Source organism: Bos grunniens, chromosome 7 (assembly GCF_055505025.1).
Source record: "Bos grunniens cultivar Pamir isolate PY7600 chromosome 7, Bosgru_T2T1.0, whole genome shotgun sequence".
Classification (NCBI taxonomy): domain Eukaryota; kingdom Metazoa; phylum Chordata; class Mammalia; order Artiodactyla; family Bovidae; genus Bos; species Bos grunniens.
In genome coordinates, this window is record NC_141171.1 from 107,340,769 (window position 1) to 107,359,718 (window position 18,950).

Sequence of the window (18,950 nt, forward strand, 5' to 3'; positions counted from 1 at the left end):
GTGAATTGGCACACATTACAGCACTGAGAAACATTTAAATTTCACCCGTTCCAGGAACATGGCTTCCCAGGTGGCTCAGTGGTAAAGAACATCCCTGCCAATGCGGGAGACCTGGGTTGGATCCCTGGGTTGGGAAGATCCCCTGGAGAAGGGAAAGGCAGCCCACTCCAGTGTCCTGCCTGGAGAATCCCATGGACAGAGGAGCCTGGTGGGCTTCAGTCCACGGGCTCACAGGGAGTCAGCCACAACTGAGCATGCCCACAAAGCAAAAGGAGCATGCATAAAAACTATTTTTATAAGTAAGCATCTGGCTTTCCATCCTACTCTTGGGAATTACCAAGAGCTGTAGCTTCATTATTCCTAATTGTCACACAGCTAGTTGTTTCTATCTATCGAGTTTTAGCTTATCTAGATCCAAGACAAGAGTATGGCTACAGATAGTCCAGGGAATGAAAGTGAAAGTCGCTCAGTCGTGTCCGACTCTTTGCAACCCCATGGACTTTCCATGGAATTCTCCAGGCCAGAATACTGGAGTGGGTAGCCTTTCCCTTCTCCAGGAGATCTTCCCAACCCAGGGATCAAACCCAGGTCTCCCACATTGCAGGGCAATTCTTTACCAACTGAACCACCTGAAAAGCCCAAGAATACTGGAGTGGGTAGCCTATCCCTTCTCCAGCAGATCTTCCCAACCCAGGAACTGAACCGGGGTCTCCTGCATTGCAGGTGTATTCTTTACCAACTGAGCTATGAGGGAAGCTCCAGTCTAAGGAAAGGTCAAGTCTAATTTAAATGTTATACAGTGCGCAATTCTCTGCTTTGTGCTTTGATCTCATTGTTACAAGATTCTTAGAGGGGAGATAAATATCAGTTCTATTCTCTTACAGGTGCTCTCATGTAATACGTTCTAGTATCTTACTAGGAAAACAAATCCCTATAAGCTGAAGGGAATTTCATTTAAAAAAAAAAAAAGGCTATTCTGATGAAGTAGAAGCTGAGAAGAGAGGCTACTGTAAGCCACAGATTTTCCACCAGCAGGACGCCACGAGCACCCCAAGGCTAGAGAGACAAGAAAGAAGACTCAGTGTTCATGAAAACCACATGCCTGGTCTTCCAGTGCAAGCTGGGGCTGCGGGAGGTCTGTCCAGGGCTGGAATCACAGAGGAGATGAAGCCTGTTGCCAGAAACGCAACCTGAGACAGAGAAGGAGGGAAAGAAACACCAGAGGGACTCCCTCCCTCAGCCTTCCTGCCTCCCACTAAATGCAGCCTGCATAGAGAAGCCCCCTGTGACACAGAAGAGACGCTCGGAGAGAAGGGAGGATAGGAGGGCGAACAGCCCTAGGACCGGCTCGAAGCAGAAGGAGGGAAAGGAGAAAGGCGGGCCAGCTTCCAAATGAAAAGAAACAGTCAGTCTAATGGGAGCTCATGGTGATAGCCCAGAAGGAGGAGGAACTCCCAGAGTATGCCCCACGCCTTGCCTGGGAACCCCAGGGTGCTCACAGATTTTGTTTTCTCCTCTGAGCCAGATGAAAGCGGAAAAGTATCCGGAGCTGCTGTCGGCTTCCTCAGGCACAGGGATATTGTTTCGTTTTTAAAGATCCAAGATTGATAGCCAATTGCATGTCGAAAAGTACCTCTGATTGAACATAATAACCAAGCATTTCCACTAGTGAATATAACAGAGAAAGCTCCAGTGGGCAGCTTTTTTCGTGGAGAAAAATGTGGATAGCCTATCATCCCACTGGGAGACAATCAATTGTGAGGAAGTCTACAGTAGGGAAGTGGCGATGCTCCTGACAGTTTTGCAGATACACTGTGATCAACAGCTTTTGTGTAACCACCTGTGATACCTCTGGGCTGGAGAGCAGACATATGAGGAGCTCAACTGCCTTTGTCAATGGACGCTACTGGACTCTCTTGCTGGGCCAGTGTGCCCAGAGAAGAGGGAGCTCGCAAACAAACTCTATTCCAAAAATTATTATGGGAAGTAATGAGTAATATTATGTAGACCCAAATAAATATTGCGGTTCCAAGCTAAAATTTTTGAACACACACCTTCTATGTTTGACTAATAGTGAGTTACCATGGAAATGAATTCCCTGTTTTCAAAGACGGTGACTTCAATAAAGATGCAACATAATTTATCTTTCCCTCAGCATCCAGGAGAGCCTTAGGCCATCATTATTAACACTGCACAATGATAAACAAAATTGTAAAGAAAAATATGATTATCTGGATTCTCTATAATTAATGATCGACACAGCGTGTGTTTGTGTGTAAGTGAATATATAATATTGCACATATGCAGGGACTTCCCTGTGGCTAACAGGAGCTGCCCAGGTGCACTGGAAACAGTGTTTAAATAAGATAGCTGAATTAGTTGACAATAAAACACCATTAAATATTTTATAAATGTTCAAAAACTTTTTTTTTCAGTCACTAATTTGTGTCCAACTCTTTGCAACCCCATGGACTGCAGCACACCAGGCTTCCCTGTACTTCACTACCTCCTGGAGTTTGCTCAAAATTATGTCCATTGAGTCAGTGATGCCATCTAACCATGTCATCCTCTGTCATCCCCTTCTGCTTTTGCTTTGAATCTTTCCCAGCATCAGGGTCTTTGCCAGTGAGTTGCTCTTTACATCAAGTGGCCAAAGTACTGGAGCTTCAGCTTCAGCATCAGTCCTTCCAGTGAGTATTCATGGCTGATTTCCCTTAGGATTAACTGGTGTGATCTCCTTGAGTCCAAGGAACTCAAAACTATTAAGTAAATATCAGATCACATCAGATCAGTCGCTCAGTCGTGTCTGACTCTTTGCGACCCCATGAATCGCAGCACGCCAGGTCTCCCTGTCCATCACCAACTCCTGGAGTTCACTCAGACTCAGGTCCATCGAGTCAGTGATGCCATCCAGCCATCTCATCCTCTGTCGTCCCCTTCTCCTCCTGCCCCCAATGTTTTAATCAATTGAATATGTTTTAAATTAACCAGACTCTGTAATTTTCAATACATGTTTATTTTAAATTAATAATTGATAAATGAATCATTTTGCTGTATAACTGAAACTAACTCAACATTGTAAATTAACTATACTTCAATAAAAATTAATTAATAAATGAGATCCACTCACTTTTCTTCCCTCAGTGGAACATTTCCTCATTTAAGTTTCATTACAATTTATTCTTACCAAGCCCCAGATCTCATTCTCTAATTCAGGCAGCCTGTTCTGTCGACTTAGAGACATGACCCCATCTGTGCCTGATACCATTATGTATTTATATATAAACCACAAGACTGAATGAAGCAGACTCACACTGATCCTTAAATAAAATTTCTGTCACTACACAGTGTGAATGAATCTGAAAGTCAAAAAGAGCATGAGAGCAGTATCTCCTAATATCTTTCCTGGATAAAGACTGACCTCATGTGTTAGAGACCAGATAAGTAAAGTTGAAATCCTTGCCTACAGAAGTACTCTGTATTTATAAACAACAAGTGTGTGATAAAAACGCAAGGAGTGAACTGAGGCTCACGTGAGCAAGGTGAAATGACATATAAAGTATAAAGCCAAGATCCAAGAAAGGTCCTTTCAAGACAGATAGCCAACTTTCCTCATTTAATATTTATATATTTACATTAAAGCCTGAAGAAACCATTTTATCAAAGGACAGATACAACAAAGAAATGTATTCGTTCATTTTACTTGTTAGGACTTCCACAAACTGAGTCATTTGAAAGATGCATTCATTATTTTACTAGCCTCATACTGATATATGCTGCTATGGCAGCTGCTGGAATGAAAATGTAGCACAAACAGACATTATAACTAGAGTGAGGGTAATAGGGTTGTAAAATATAAAAAGAGTAGCCTCACTGAACAGATATAACTGGCTCAGTAGAATGAAAAAAGTAAAGGTGATAAAACGCTACCGCTTATGTAGACACTGCCTACACTAGTTTGAAAAATAAAAACCAAAGTCACTCATTTGTGTGATAGCAGTAAGGTATAACATACCTTACGCCAGTCAGAATGGCCATCATTAAGAAGTCTACAAATAACAAATGCTGCAGAGGGTGGAGAGAAAAGAGGACCCCCTATACTGCTGGTGGGAATGTAAATTAGCACAACCGCTATGGAAAACAGTACAGAGGCCCCTTAAAAACAAAAAAGTGAAGCTACCATACGATCCAGCAATCCCACTCCTGGGCCTATATCCAGAGAACAATATAATTGAAAATGATACATGCATCCCGATGTTCATAGCAACACTATTCACAATAACCAAGACAGAGAAACAACCAAAATGTTCAATGACAAGTGAATGGACAAAGAAGACGCAGCATACACATACACGTGCGTGCACGCTCAGTCACTTCAGTCGCGTCCAACTCTTTGTGACTCCATGGACGACACCCCATCAGGCTCCTGTGTTCAGGGGACACTCCCGCAAGAATGCTGGAGTGGGTTGCCATGCCCTCCTCCAGGGATCTTCCCAGCCCGGGGATCAAGCCCACATCTCCTGTGTCTTCTGCACTGCGGGTGGATTCTTCACCACTGAGCCACTGGGGAAGCCCTATACGTATACACACGTAGGTATGCAACACACACACACACAATGGAATATTATAAAAAAGAGTGAAATATCGCCACTGCAACAACGTGGATGTAACTAAAGATTACCACCACACCACGTGAAGTGAGTCAGAAATGAGGACAAATATCAGCCGATACCACTCGTATGTAGAATCTAAAATACGACACAAATGAGCTTTTATGAAAAAGAAAGCGAATCACAGACACAGAGAACAGACTCTGGTGGGGTGGTGGACTGGGAGTGCGAAATCAGAGACGCAGCAGTACACGCAGAACGGGCAAGCGACAAGGCCCTGCCGTACAGCACGGAGAACGGGACCCGACGCGCGGTGATGAACCACAGTGCAAGGGTATTGCTGAAGCAGAACGCACATGTACGTGTAACTGAATCACTCTGCAGTGTAGTGGAAATTAGCACAACAATGTAAATCCACTCTATTTCAATAAGAAAAAATTTAAATGAGGTACAATACTATATTCCTCTGATTCAGTGCATTGCTATGGTAGGAATTTTTTGATGATTTAAAATATTGTTTTAGTTGTTCAGTGGGTTAAAGGAGAGAAAACAAACTCATGAAGAGCAGACAGTTATTCATCTTAATATTCTGAATCGGCACTCAGGTAGAATGAAGGGTCATAAAGCTTTTAACTGAGATTTATTTTCATGAAAATCATTTTACATTTTTATTTTTATAAAAGAACATGAATGGATTAGGACTAAAGAGTTATAAGCAGACTTTGTACATAATAATGAACATTTTTACAATTACTTCTTTATATTATTTTTCAAATGCTGCTTTAGTATGTGCCAAACACCCTTCCTCTACAGCCCAAGAGATAGGTAGATGCTATTATTATCCTCATTTTACAGATGAGAAAACTGAGAGTAAGAGATTACGTGAAATGCCAGTCTTACGATCAACAGTCACACCATTAGCTTTGATGACAGCAATAAGTGGCTTGCTGTCCCTTTTAAACTTCTAAGAAAAAAAATCTATTAATGGATCACACCAGGCCTAGAGAATCATTGCCTAAATTCTCAAAACTTGCTTTCTAGCTCAACTCTTAACTCCCCAAAAGCTAAAAAAACCAAGAGCATCCTACAAACACCTCTTCAGAGTCATCACTGGTCTACTCAGAAGGGAATATTTCAGAGCTGAATGAATTCAAGAACACACTTTCCACATCTCAAAATACCACTCAAGTTCCTATAAATTAATCAGAAACAAACAAAATTATAATCTATAGCTTAACAGCAATATCACCCCAAAAGCAGCAAAATAATATGTTCTATCTTTAGAATAAGACATTCTAAACTGATCAGTTGTTTTGAAATTTAGAAGGCAAGAAAGTTCATCTTTCATTTCTAGTCTCTGAATAAACATGACAAGGAAGATGAGAATTGAGTTAGCTGCATGGATGAACATTCTTTCACTTACTTACGTTAAATTAACTGAAAAAAAATCAATTTTGTTTTTCTTTAGAAAACATTTCATATTTTCAGCCATAAGCACTTTTAAACTATGTGTTTTACAAAAGTTCTGTAAATATGATATGGTCCAAGAAAATATCTGAATTTTTTTAGCTGCTACCTTCCAAAAAACACCTCTCCTTAAAAACAAAACCAAACAAACATACCCATATCTGACATACCCCAAGAATTCAGTTTGTGCTTCTAAACTGAAAACTGAAACAACAATAATATCTAAGACAGGCTTCCCAGCTGGTGCTACTGATAAAGAATCCCCTTGCCAGTGCAGGAGACATAAGAGACATGGGTTTAATTCCTGGGTCAGGAAGATTCGCTGGAGGAGGGCATGGCAACCCCCGCCCCCCCCTGTATTCTTGTCTGGAGAATCCCATGGACAGAGGAGCCTGGAGGGCTACAGTCCATGGGGTCACAAAGAGTCGGACATGACTGATGTGACTTAGCATGCATACACAGCATCAGAATTAATATCATTAATTAATTAACAACTTTAAAATATATCAACAATCTAAAAAGGAAAAACATCTATCCCTAAGGTATGACAAATATAAATTTTATATAGCATAAAACAAAAACGAAGTTTTCTCAAAAATTCTTCATCTTTTTAACAGTCATTTATTGACTAGTCATTAAATGAGTATTTAGTCATTTATGAATAAAAATACCATCTTCCTGACTGTTGGTTGAAATCATTCGAAGTGACTGAAGTCAATTCACAATGGATCAGTGGCATGAAGCTCATGAACTCAGAGCAGACCTAAAGTTTGCACACCAACTACATGTACTATATAACATGCCACTTTGATATTTCAGACTCCTTTGGCTTATTTGTTCAAATGATTTTAAATTAATATTATATATAATGCACTTGAGTATTCATTATCATCCTGAGCTTTTTCCATGTTACTGAGTTCTTAAAAAGTATGTGATTGAATAATACGACTTATCATGTTATATTAATATCAATTTTAACCTCTTAAAAGCTTCATTATTACGGAAATTTTCAAGGATAAACAAAAGTAATGAGAATAACATAATGAACCTTCTTGTCCTATAACTTACCTCAATTATCTATATTTTGCCATTTTTGTTTCCTTTATTGGCCTATCCACTTTTCTATTTTTTCATCTGCTGTATGATATTTTGATACAAAGCCCTAATGCTATATCATTCCAATAGTAAATCACTCAAGTACGTATCTCGCTCCTCTGTCCATGGGATTCTCCAAGGCAAGAATACTGGAGTGGGTAGTCATTCCCTTCTCCAGGGGATCTTCCCGACCCAGGGATCGAACCTGGGTCTCTTGGGTTGCAGGCAGATTCTTCACCGTCTGAGCCACCAGGGAGGTCCGAAAAAGTTTTGAAATATAACAAATATTTGGTGGAATTCACCAGTGAAGCACTCTGGGCAGGGAGTATCACTGAGGGAAGGTTTTTAACAACAAAAGTAATTTCTTTAAGTAAAAGAGGTATCCAGGTTATCTACTGAATATTTCTTCCTGAGCGAGCTTCGGAAATTCACAACATTCAAATATATTTTCCATTTCATCTAACTTGTTGAATTTAGAGGTGTGAAGATGCTCATGATGTTCCTGTTACCCTTTTAATATCTGGAGACTCTGCAGTTATGCTGCCCCTCTGAGTCATGGCACTGGCAATGTCTCCTTCTCTCTATTAATTAGTCTGAATACAGATTTATCTAGTTTATCAAAGAACCAGCTTTGCGCTTTCATTAATATTTCTTTTTGTTTTCCATTTCACTAATATCCGCTGTGATGTTTATTATTTCCTTCCCTCTGCTTACTTTGAGTTTAATTTACTCTTCTCAAGTTTCATAAGGTAGAAGCTACGGCCGTTGACCTGAGACCTTTCTTTTTTTCGTATGTAGGTGTTTGGTGCTATTTAACCAAAGTGAGTACTTTAGCAGCATCCCACTAAATCTGGTGTGTTTTGTCTTTATTCTCCGTCAGTTCAAAATATTACTACTTCCTTGTTTCTCTTGGGATTTCTTTACTCGTGGGTTATTAGGACCAGATAAGCATGGGAGAACATACACTCATCTCCGGGGTTTTCTATGCAGCTGTCTCTGCTCTGGTACTCTGTCCTCCTGAGCCCTGGCCACCCCGGTCTCCCTGGACTTCCTGTTCTGTGTCTACTCAGGTCGCCTGCTCGGCTTTGCCTGGGCTGTCCTTCCCTGTGCTATGAGCTGGAAACGCTTCCAACACCTGAGAGAAGTCCTGGGTTGGAGGAGACGCAATTCTGCCGGACATGGCACGTCATTAACGTGCTCAACTTCGGAGGCAAAACAGAAGCCTCAGAAGCTCTCATCCCCGCTTCCAAACCCACTCCAGGAAAGCTGACTACCTTCTCAACCTGTGTGCGTGCGCTGTTAGCTATTTCTGGACTCTCATCTACATAGTCATAGCAGCTTAGAAGGAAGTCCATTACTGCTTGATATTAACAGAACGTATCTGAAGACTAAGGGTGTGTCATCAATAGAGTTCAGACAAGACGGAGAGCACCAAAGTAAAATTAAGTCCACGAGACCACAGTAATAGAATATCAATATTCTTTCTCTTGTTATCAATCTTCTGTCTTCTTGCCCTTGATTTAACAATCTAAGATGTCACAAATCCCCAATTTTCCCTTCTAACTTAGTAAGGACTTGACATTCCTTGCATTCAAGGACAGCCACTCAGAGTCCCTTCCAGGCCAACAATTCTTAAATTCAGAGATTTGTCTGGCTATAAGAAACCCTAGAGATAGATCCTCTATTACAGACATGCCTCTTCACAGGAGGAAACTAAGGCACGGAGCTTTCATGGCACTTGCCTCTTTAGCAAATTTAGAGTCACAGACTGGAAAGTAGGAAGTTGGAGAGATTTTCTCAATCATATAAAATTAAATATATTTATCCTGATAACACTCTGCATTTCACATCCTCTAATCATTTATTTAAAAATTACATAAAATATTGAGAAAAAAATATTGAAAACTATACACCGTGAGGACAATAAGGGTAACACAACTTTCTAGGAACGTTTATATATTTACAAACATTGTGTGAATGTAAATTACATTTTGTATAATGTCTTAGTATAAAAACACTGTCAGAACGAATTTAACAAAAAGCTTTGAGTTCTACCCTTGGTTTTCAAAAGCTGAAACAACTAAACTAGTTCAACCAAAGTAACGTATGTTTAAAAGGCTATCTTGCCGTTACCTGAATCCATGAACTAAGCAATGTCATGCCACAGACCGGTCTTCTCACCAAAACACTGTGCTGAGCACAGGGATGAGCCTAGAACGCTGCGGACCGGCTTTGATATGAATCCAGTAGATTCCGAGTGCTGACAGGCCAAACTCCCAATTCCGGAATACAATCTTCAGAATACTCTTCGCAGCAAATTAAGCCTTCCGAAGCTGACATCTGCCGTTGCTGCTACTTTGTCACAGAGAATAATTCTGATCTTTTAAGCACCAGTGTACCATAATTTTTGGCCATCTCAGAATGTTCAGGGAAGCGCTTACTGATCTAATAAGTCTTGTTTTGTCTTTAATGAGTACAATTTCAAGTGATCGTAAAAAGCCCACATATGGTCATTATAACACTTGTTGTGCACAATCTGTTCATCCAAAGGCATTTCTACTCTGCACTATAAACAGCAGTAGATGATGTGATGGGAAAAGCATTCATCTACGAAAATGTTCAGGCCAAGGTTATAGAAGATGAATAAAAAATTACGGTTACATATGGTCTTGGTTACACGAAGATGTTCTGATGGAGCAGTAATAGAGGATAACGTGCCTGTGCTCTCTGCCAGTTTTAGGTTCTAATCCTCCAAATACAATTAAAGCCCATCAGTCACGGAAGACACAGAATAATTACAGGCACTGCTTCAAACGCACTAGAATAAAACAGTGATTTGATTTCTCCCTCAAGGTTTGCTCTAAACTTCTAGCGGTTTAGTTATGGTGGCACTTCTTTGGGCTTCCCTGGTGGCACAGTGGTAAATAATTGCTGACCAGTGCAGGACGCACAGGAGACGTCGGTTCGGTCCCTGGGTCGGGAAGATGCCCTGGAGAAGAGAACAGCCACCCACTCCAGCATTCTCGCCTGGAGAACCCCTGGACAGGGGAGCCTGGCGGGCTGCAGTGCACCGGGTGGCACACACTCAGACACAACCGAGCACGCGCGCAAGCACCAGTTCTTTCAAGGAGAGTAAAAGTACTGGTCGCTCAGTTGTCTTCAACTCTGTGCAACCCCATGGACTGTAGCCTGCCAGGCTCCTCTGTCCATGAAATTCTCCAGGGAAGAATACTGGAGTGGGTTGCCATTCCCTACTCCAGGGGATCTTCCTAGCCCAGGGATCAAACCTGGGTCTCCTGCAATGTAGGCACATTCTTTACCATCTGAGCCACCACTAATTTTAATAATAGTAGCTAAAGTTTATTGGAGAAAGAAATGGCAACCCACTCCAGTGTTCTTGCCTGGAGAATCCCAGGGACAGGGGAGCCTGGTGGGCTGCCGTCTATGGGGTCACACAGAGTCGGAGACAACTGAAGCAACTTAGCAGCAGCTAAAGTTTACCTAGCACTTACCATGGTCCTGATACTGAGGAAAGCATCTTGCATATACTAGTTCAATTTAATTCCCTGAAAAATAATTTGTTCACTCAGCTGATTAACGGCAGAGCCAAGATTCAAACCCAAGCTGACAACAGAGCCTGGGTTCCTACCCTCTGGGCCTTATTGCCACAGTCCTAGGTAATTTATAAACATTTGCTCTTTTCCTAGGAGGGAAGAGGGCTTCCCTGGTAGCTCAGTTGGTAAAGAATTCGCCTGCAATGCAGGAGACCCTGGTTCGAATCCTGGGTCAGGAAGATCCGCTGGAGAAGGGATAGGCTACCCACTCCAGTATTCTTGGGCTCCTCTGTTGGCTCAACTGGTAAAGAATCAACCTGCAATGCAGGAGACCTGGGTTTGATCCCTGGGTTGGGAAGATCCCCTGGAGGAGGGAAAGGCTACCCACTCCAGTCTTCTGGCCTGGAGAATTCCATGGACTGTATAGTCCATAGGGTCTCAAAGAGTTGGATATGACTGAGCGACTTTCACTTTCACTAGGAGGAAAGAAACTGTAAATTCTTTTCCCTAAACTGTAAGCTTGAAGAGACATGACAAATTTTGAATAAGACACAAGTAAATTTTATAGTAGCCAGTTTTCTAAAACATGTATGTAAGAATTAGTTCATAATTATTATAGAACTCTGAAAAACAGCACAGATGATGCGTGACAAGTGAGAGATTACAAAGGAACTGATGTTTTCATTATCGCTAAAATATGAGACTTCCTGTATTTGTATATAAGGAAATTCTCTGAACTATGAAGTTAATTTTTGGCATACATTCACTTCTCTTTTCACCATGTATGTTCAGCTTAATCATATGAACTGACCATATGCACTTCTTAAAAGCCAAATACTCAGAAGATCTAATGATACTTGACCAGTGAAAACTTTCATTAAAGTATCTAAAACAATACATAACATTAAAATCTAAATAATTCTTGTCATATATATCAGTTTCTTTACTGTATACATTCACAGTTATTAGCAAAGGAAAAATGCCAAAAAGCAAGCTTCTTGTTTAAATGAATGTCCCATTTCAGAAAGGATAGATTTTATATTGTTGACTTAAACTGATTTTTATTATACCAAACACTACTTACACTTCTATTATGGTCTGACCAGTCCTCATTCAAGTATGTGGAACACTGCGAGGGCATTGGTATGAATGATGCTGGGAAACACCGAGGAGATGTAGCCGTGGAACCTACCTTGGTTAGGTGAATGACTCCTTTAGAAGTAACCGAACAACCCATGAAGCCAACGTACTGCAGCTCAGGACAGTGCTCAGCGAACGCTTTCACGGACTGGTCCGTCACCTGGGGAGAGCAGGGAAGAGAGAGAGTCAGGACAGCACTGCAGGATTTCACCACTGCAAACTCCCCCGGCCTTACCTTGCATTGTTAACGTTTCCTTTTCCAGTGGGCCGTTTGAATCCATAGACATGCTGCACGACGTCCTGTGCTTTTTAAATCCGCCCTCAACCCCACATTCCCTTCTGTCAGCCCATGTTTGTTTACATCTTCACGTCTCAGAGACGTCACATTATCCACCTCCACCTCTTCATGCCTCCCTCAATAGACATGTATGCATTCTGACATTTACTCCATGTGCTATGAAATTCACCATTTCAAAGGGAGCAGTCCAGTGGTCTGTATCAGATTCACAAGTCGTGCCACCATCACCAACGTCTAACTCCAGAACATGCTTCTCACCCCAGAAAGGAGCCCCATGCCATCAGCAGCCGTTCCCCAGTTCCAACCCTGCCTCCAAGTCCTGGCAGCTTTCTGTCACTACAGCTTTGCTCAGTCCCGACATATTTGATAACTGAAATTGTACAACTGTTTCCTAAACGGCAACAACAGTCTCTTTATAAGGTTTCTCCCTACAAGTGTTTCTTCTAAGAAATCTGGTTTTGCCCCTCACTGCTTCAAACTTCTCAGATTTGGAGGGTATGATGGTTAAATTTATGTGTCATCTTGACTACACCATGAGATGCCCAAATGTTTGATTAAAAATTATTCTGGGTGTGTTCGTGAAGGTTTCTGGGTAAGATTAACATTTGAAACAGCAAACTGAATAAAATAGATTGCCTCCCCGAGGTGACCACTCAACCTCAGTCACATCCAGTCCGATGAAGGAATGGGACAAAAAGGGGAGTAAAGGAGGATCTGCCCTCTCCCTCTCTCTCTCCCTCCTTCTCTCGTTCTCTGCCTACCTTCACATTTAGCCACCAGTTTCCCACCTTTAGACTCAACTTTGGACTGGAACTTATATCATCAGCTCTCCGGGTTCCTCTGCGTTTAGACTCAGCCTAGAACTACACCATCTGCTCTCCTTGGTCTCCAGATCGCTGATTTGGGGATTTCTCAGCCTCCAGAGTTACAGGAACCAATTCCTTACAATAATCTCTTCTACACACACACACACACACCCCTCATACTAATTCTGACTCTCTGAAGAACCCTAACTAATGTGATACATATTAGAATCCCGTGAGGAATTTATTAAAACCTCAGAGTCAAAATAGGTGTAACCCAAGAATCTGTATTTTTAACAAGCCCCTAAGTGACTCTTAGGGATGTGAAAACTTGAAGCCCCAGAGCTGCAAAAAAGTTACATTGACAGCTTTTGGCATTTCTGCATGGCCCTGCTTTAAACAAAGGGCAAACTGAAATTCCTTTTTGTCTCCTCCAGCCTCCAAAAGCTTTCCATATATAAAATCATCTTCTTATAATTGTGCTAAGATTTTCTCCACTATTCTACAAGTTGTAGCATATAAAAGGAGGTCCAGATAGTCTCTATGATAGGGTTAATTTCAGCTTCACTTTCCTCAGTCAAGATGAAATCAACAAGTTAAACAACACTGTTAGTTTTTCAAACAGCAGTGACTTACACCTACTTTGCATTAACTTTAATATGGGTGACTCTTACTTTGTCTCTCCCTTATCTATTCTGAACAGATATTGGAAAATAAAGTTATGTGGGTAGCATTAATTCTGAAACAACACAAGAACGTTTTCCTAAAATAATCAAACCAACAGCGTCCATGGTACATCTGATAAAAGATTAATTCTGCCCTCAAAAGTAAAGTGTGCTTCAGCATGTTAAGACTAAGGGTGCCACTGATAAATTAAAAATGGGCCTTCCTGACACTCAGCTTTCTAAAAACATTATGTCAAGAAAGAATATTTAAGGCACTGAAATTGCCTGAAGCTTCAGTGAAAACCAATTTCCATTTAAAAAAAAAACCTCAGAGGGTGGCGGGAAGGAGAGGGAAACAGGTTCAACACCTATCGCCATTTGGTTCAACATCCTGCCTAATCTGACATCAGGCTTCTCCCAGATCCATCTTCAAAAGGGGGAAGAGGAATTCAGATAAGGATGAAGGACACAGGAAAGCTCAGGTCCAAGGTGTTAGAGCTTTCAGAGACAAAGTATTAAAACTGGCTTTGTGGGTCTTCCTCTTTTAGCTCAAAGAGTCAAATGAGAGGTTGGAGGTGCCTCCTGCAGCAACAGAGCCCCAAGAGCCGAATAAGGCTAGAGGGAGTGCCTGGGGGACAGGGGCGCTCTGTGACCTTACCACAACTGTGCAACCAACACCACGATCCAGTCACAGAACGCCTCCATCACACCGCCCTAAAAGTCCCTTTCTCCCTGATGCCCACATGCAGTCAGTCACCGCTCCTGCCCCGAGATGACCTGTGATCTGTTTTACACATCTACAGCTGCCTTTTCTAGAAACTTCAGGTAAATAGGATTCTACAATAAAGTCTTTTGTGTCTAGCTTCTTTCGCTAGTAATTTCTTTTGTTTGTTTGTTTGAGGTTCCCCCTTGCTATTACCTGTATCAGTAGTTGGCTCGTTTTACTTCTGGGTAGATTTGCATGGTATAACTATATTACATTTTGTTTATCCACTCACCAGTTATAAACATTTTGTTTACAGTGTGGGGCTTTGATAAATATGCTTCTGTGATAGTTCACATACAAGTCTTTGTTTGGACATATGTTTCATTCCTTTTGCATAAATATCTAGGATTGGAATTACTGAGTCATATGATAAGCTTATTTTTTTAGACATTTTTAAATGTGAGTTGTTTTCTTATTAAATTGCAAGAGTTCTTTATATAACTTGAATACACGTCCTTTATCAGGTATCTGTTTCACAAATCTTTTCCTCCATTCTGTGCTTTGTCTTTTCATTTCCTTGATGGTGGTCTTAGAACCAACATTTAGGCCTATGGTGCTCCTGGAGTTAATTTTCGTGAACAGTGTGAAGTAAGGTGAAAGGTTCATTCTGTTTGCACATGAATTGTCCTATTTGTTGAAAAGACCATCTGGAATGGTTTGATTTTGAGGGATCATACTTACTCACAGACTGTGATAAAACCAGCCAGTAAATAAGAATTCATATGCAAAGAGAAACGTGGCTCAGGATTTGGAAAGTGGTATCAGAAAATTAGCGGGGAATGAGACCAGCTGGCAAAGCAGATTTTGACCTTTTAGTCAAAGCTGTGATGGAGAAAAAGAGAAGACGAACCTCAGATTCAACAGTGTCACCTCTTCACAAGACAGAGACAGAGAGGACCATCTCCTTAAGCTGACACTCTAAGAGCCAACTGACATTCTGATACCAGCGTGGAGAAGACGCAGTGCATTTAGTGTTACGATGAGGAGACGCACTGGTGACAAGGAATGCCCCGTGCCTTCAGAGTCACAAGGGCCATGAAGAGCCTCAATAGCACAGACACACGCAAGATTCTAGTGGAGCCTCCACTGTGAATCCTAAGGGGCCCTCTCTAGTTGCTGGAGCCCAAACAAACGGAAGCCAGAAACACAGAGGCAAAGGCAGAAAGAAGATACTGGTTCTCAAAAGCTCTTGAGCAGCACTCAACCAGACATCCTTTGAGGGTGGGTTCTCATGAGAGCAAATGCGGGCACAAGAAGAACCCTCCCCGGGAGGTAGAAATACAAGGCCTAGAAAATGCAGATGTAATGGCCACTATGGAAGAAATGTCCATACATGACGAACATATTCTAACCAGAAGGAAGAGAAAAAGCAGAAGGTGGGCAGCACAGGGTCACTAATCTTGCTTGAAGAGTTAACTGTTATAAAATTATTATTTATATTATTGTTTACATAATATTTTTGAATTGCTGAATCTAGAGATTCAGTCTTTGAACACAGCTCAAAGTTTGGGTACCAGCAGCCAAAGTAGCTTAAGAGGGAATAGAAAATAAAATGGCTGTATTTACTAAGGCCTTACTGTGGGCCAAGCTAAGTCCTCTCTGTAACAGGGGATCCCTATAATACCCTTGACAGGCAATATTAGCCCCATTTTAGTGCTAAGACACTTCAGTCATGCCGGACTCTTTGTGACCCCATGGACCTCCTCTGGCCGTGGGATTCTCTAGGCAAGAATACTGGAGCGGGTTGCCATGCCCTCTTCCAGAGTAGACCTAGCCCCATTTTACAGGTGACTAAAATAAGCCTATCAGAGATTGGCTTCTCCCAAATCAAACCACTAACAGATGGCCAAGCAGGCTTTAAACTTTGGTCTTTCAGATTTTATAATCCATGTTCTTTAACTTATATATACTAGGCTGTGATTCATTTAGTTAGTGGTGCTAATTTCCACTCAAATGCAAAAGCAAATTTAAGGCCCTCCCTCTGGCCCCAGAGAGGTAGAGTGGCAGGGATCAAGGCACAATGGGTCTATTTTTTAAAGAATTTTCTAGAGAGAAGCACTACCCTTGATTACTTTTTTCATCTCCTAAGGATAGAATAGATGTGCTGAAATGCCATGATAGTTTCCTGTATATCCTAAGAATCCTCCCAAAACAAGAAGCGTAAAAGTGGGGTGTGTGTGTGTGTGCGCGCGCGCGCGCACGCATTCAGTTGAGTCCAGCTCTTTGTGACCCCATGGACTATTAGCCCTTCAGGCTCCTCTGTCCATGGTGTGTTCCAGACAAGAATATTGGAGTGGGTTACCATTTCCTCCTCCAGGGGATCTTCCCAACCCAGGGACTGAACCCATGTCTCCTGTGTTTCCTGCATTGCAGGCGGATTCTTTACCTGCTGAGCCTTTGGGGAAGCTCAAAAGTGGGTTGGGATTATCTAATTCAGAGGTGATGAAGAAGCTGGGTTAATGGTAGTGAATTATAAAACCACATAAGTAGAAACTGATAATCCAAGAAAGCACTTTCACCTAAAAAGGATTAAAATTAAAGACTAAGAAAATATGGATGGGAAAAGCTTTTACTTAAATTTCAGGACTCTAAACAAAGAGATGCAGCTTCTTCTTATTTTAAGACAAAGTTTCCTTAGAACATGGGTGGAGAGATCTATCTTTATCAGAATAAGACTGAGTCAATGAAAAGGGATTTGTAATCTGTGCTGAAAGATTAAATTTGGGGAATGATGCTAGTGTATCAATAGAAGAAAGAAATTTATATCATTAATTCTAAAAAGGTCAAGAAATCTTTGTACATTTTTACACTTGGGACATTAAAGAATTGTTCCATATAATCCTACATGAATGTATTAAATAATATAAAGTATTTCACAACTTCACTTAGAAAAAAGTTTTCGCTAGAGTTCACCCCAAACCTACAAATTCAGACTTGGAAATACATACTTCTAATAAGTTCTCTTAAAGAGTTCACCCCAAACCTACAAATTCAGACTTGGAAATACATACTTCTAATAAGTTCTCTTAAAGATTCTTATGGAGTCAAGTCATAAACAACTCACAACTAAATCTAACAACTAACCAGCCTTTCCAAGTGCTAGCACTGAAGATGGTCCTGGGCACACGTGGCGTCATGGGGTTATCTCTTTGCTGACCTATACTGACACCACAGACCACCAAGGTCCAGGACATGCCATCCTTCTGGGCATTTTCAGCAGCCTGCACACTGAACGTCCTTCTGCCACTTTTGATTCCACAAATCTATCCTCCACCCATCGAGCCATAGCGATCTTTCAACGTGTACAAATCACATCGTGTCAGTCTGCCATTCACAATCCTCCAGTGATACCAATTGCTCGAAGTATAAAATCCAAACTCCTATAATCTACAAGGCCCTGCACAATCTGCCTCCTCCCTAGTTCTTCCACCTCGTTCATCATCCCACCATCCCCTATCCAGGTCTGAAACCAAGTCTGAAGAAGTAACCACCGCTATGGAGGGTTGGATGTCTGGCAGAACGGTTGTGATTTGGTTTGGAAGGAATCTATTTTATTGATAACGTGAGACATACATGGGTTAAAGAAACTATGAGGTCCCCTTGAGTTCCAGCCTCCTGCACGCACCTACCGCATGGTGCCGTTCATTAAAGGCTCTAAGGGAAGGGTGATAAAGGGAAGCTGTCCTTCAAGGCCCATCAGGTAAACTGAGGACCAACTAAAGGGATATTCTGGCCTCAGGGAGGCTGCCAGTGGGTCACGCCTACAGCAGGGTCCTGCCCTGTGAGAAGAGCAGTATACTACAGCAAGGGGCGCCTTCAGCACTAGGCCGAGCCAGTCAGTAAGCATCCACATCTGACAACGGACGAACAAGTACTATGTGAGGCGCTATAATGACTCAAGTCCCAAGTGAAGAATCTGATTTAGATACCGAGTAATATACATGGGCTTCCCTTGTGGCTCAGCTGGAAAAGAACCACCTGCAATGCGGGAGACCTGGGTTCGATCCCTGGGTTGAGAAGATCCCCTGGAGAAAGGAAAGGCTGCCAACTCCAGTATTCTGGCCTGCAGAATGCCATGGACTGTATAGTCCATGGGGTCACAAAAAGTCGGGCACAACTGAGTGACTTTCACTTTCAAATATACATGATACTTCAGGAGTTTTAAAATGAAATACAATAAAATTTCTCCATTTATTGAGTCTTCAAACTCTATGAAAATTTCTTTTTCATTTTCACCTCCTTTGCTTTTCTGTATTCTATTTTTTCACAGGTTATAAAACACTTACAATTAATGCACCCTCCTTTTAAATAGTGTAACAAAAACACAAAAGAGAATCATACCGACCATATAAAAGGAAATAGCTAAATATGGAGACAAAGTACTTGGTACGGATTCGCCTTATGAATCATTTCAGTAAGACCTTTTCACTATGCTCTTACTGTAATAAAAATTTCATATTTTTAGTGACTTTTAAAAAGAAATCTAAAAGAACATTATTTAAAGATAGTATTCTTTTAAACTACAGTCAGACAACATTTAGTGAGTAAATAC

At 41.4% G+C, this 18,950-nt stretch overlaps 1 protein-coding gene across 3 annotated transcripts in view; it reads right to left on the reverse strand.

Moving 5' to 3' along the window:
* FBXL17 (F-box and leucine rich repeat protein 17) overlaps window positions 1-18,950 on the reverse strand; it is a 527,117-nt gene that overhangs the window by 358,566 nt on the left and 149,601 nt on the right. For all 3 annotated transcript variants that reach the window (XM_086413345.1, XM_086413344.1, XM_086413346.1), the window contains one exon: window positions 11,919-12,026. In XM_086413345.1, the coding sequence (XP_086269471.1) occupies window positions 11,919-12,026 (108 nt within the window). The remainder of the gene's footprint in view (window positions 1-11,918; window positions 12,027-18,950) is intronic.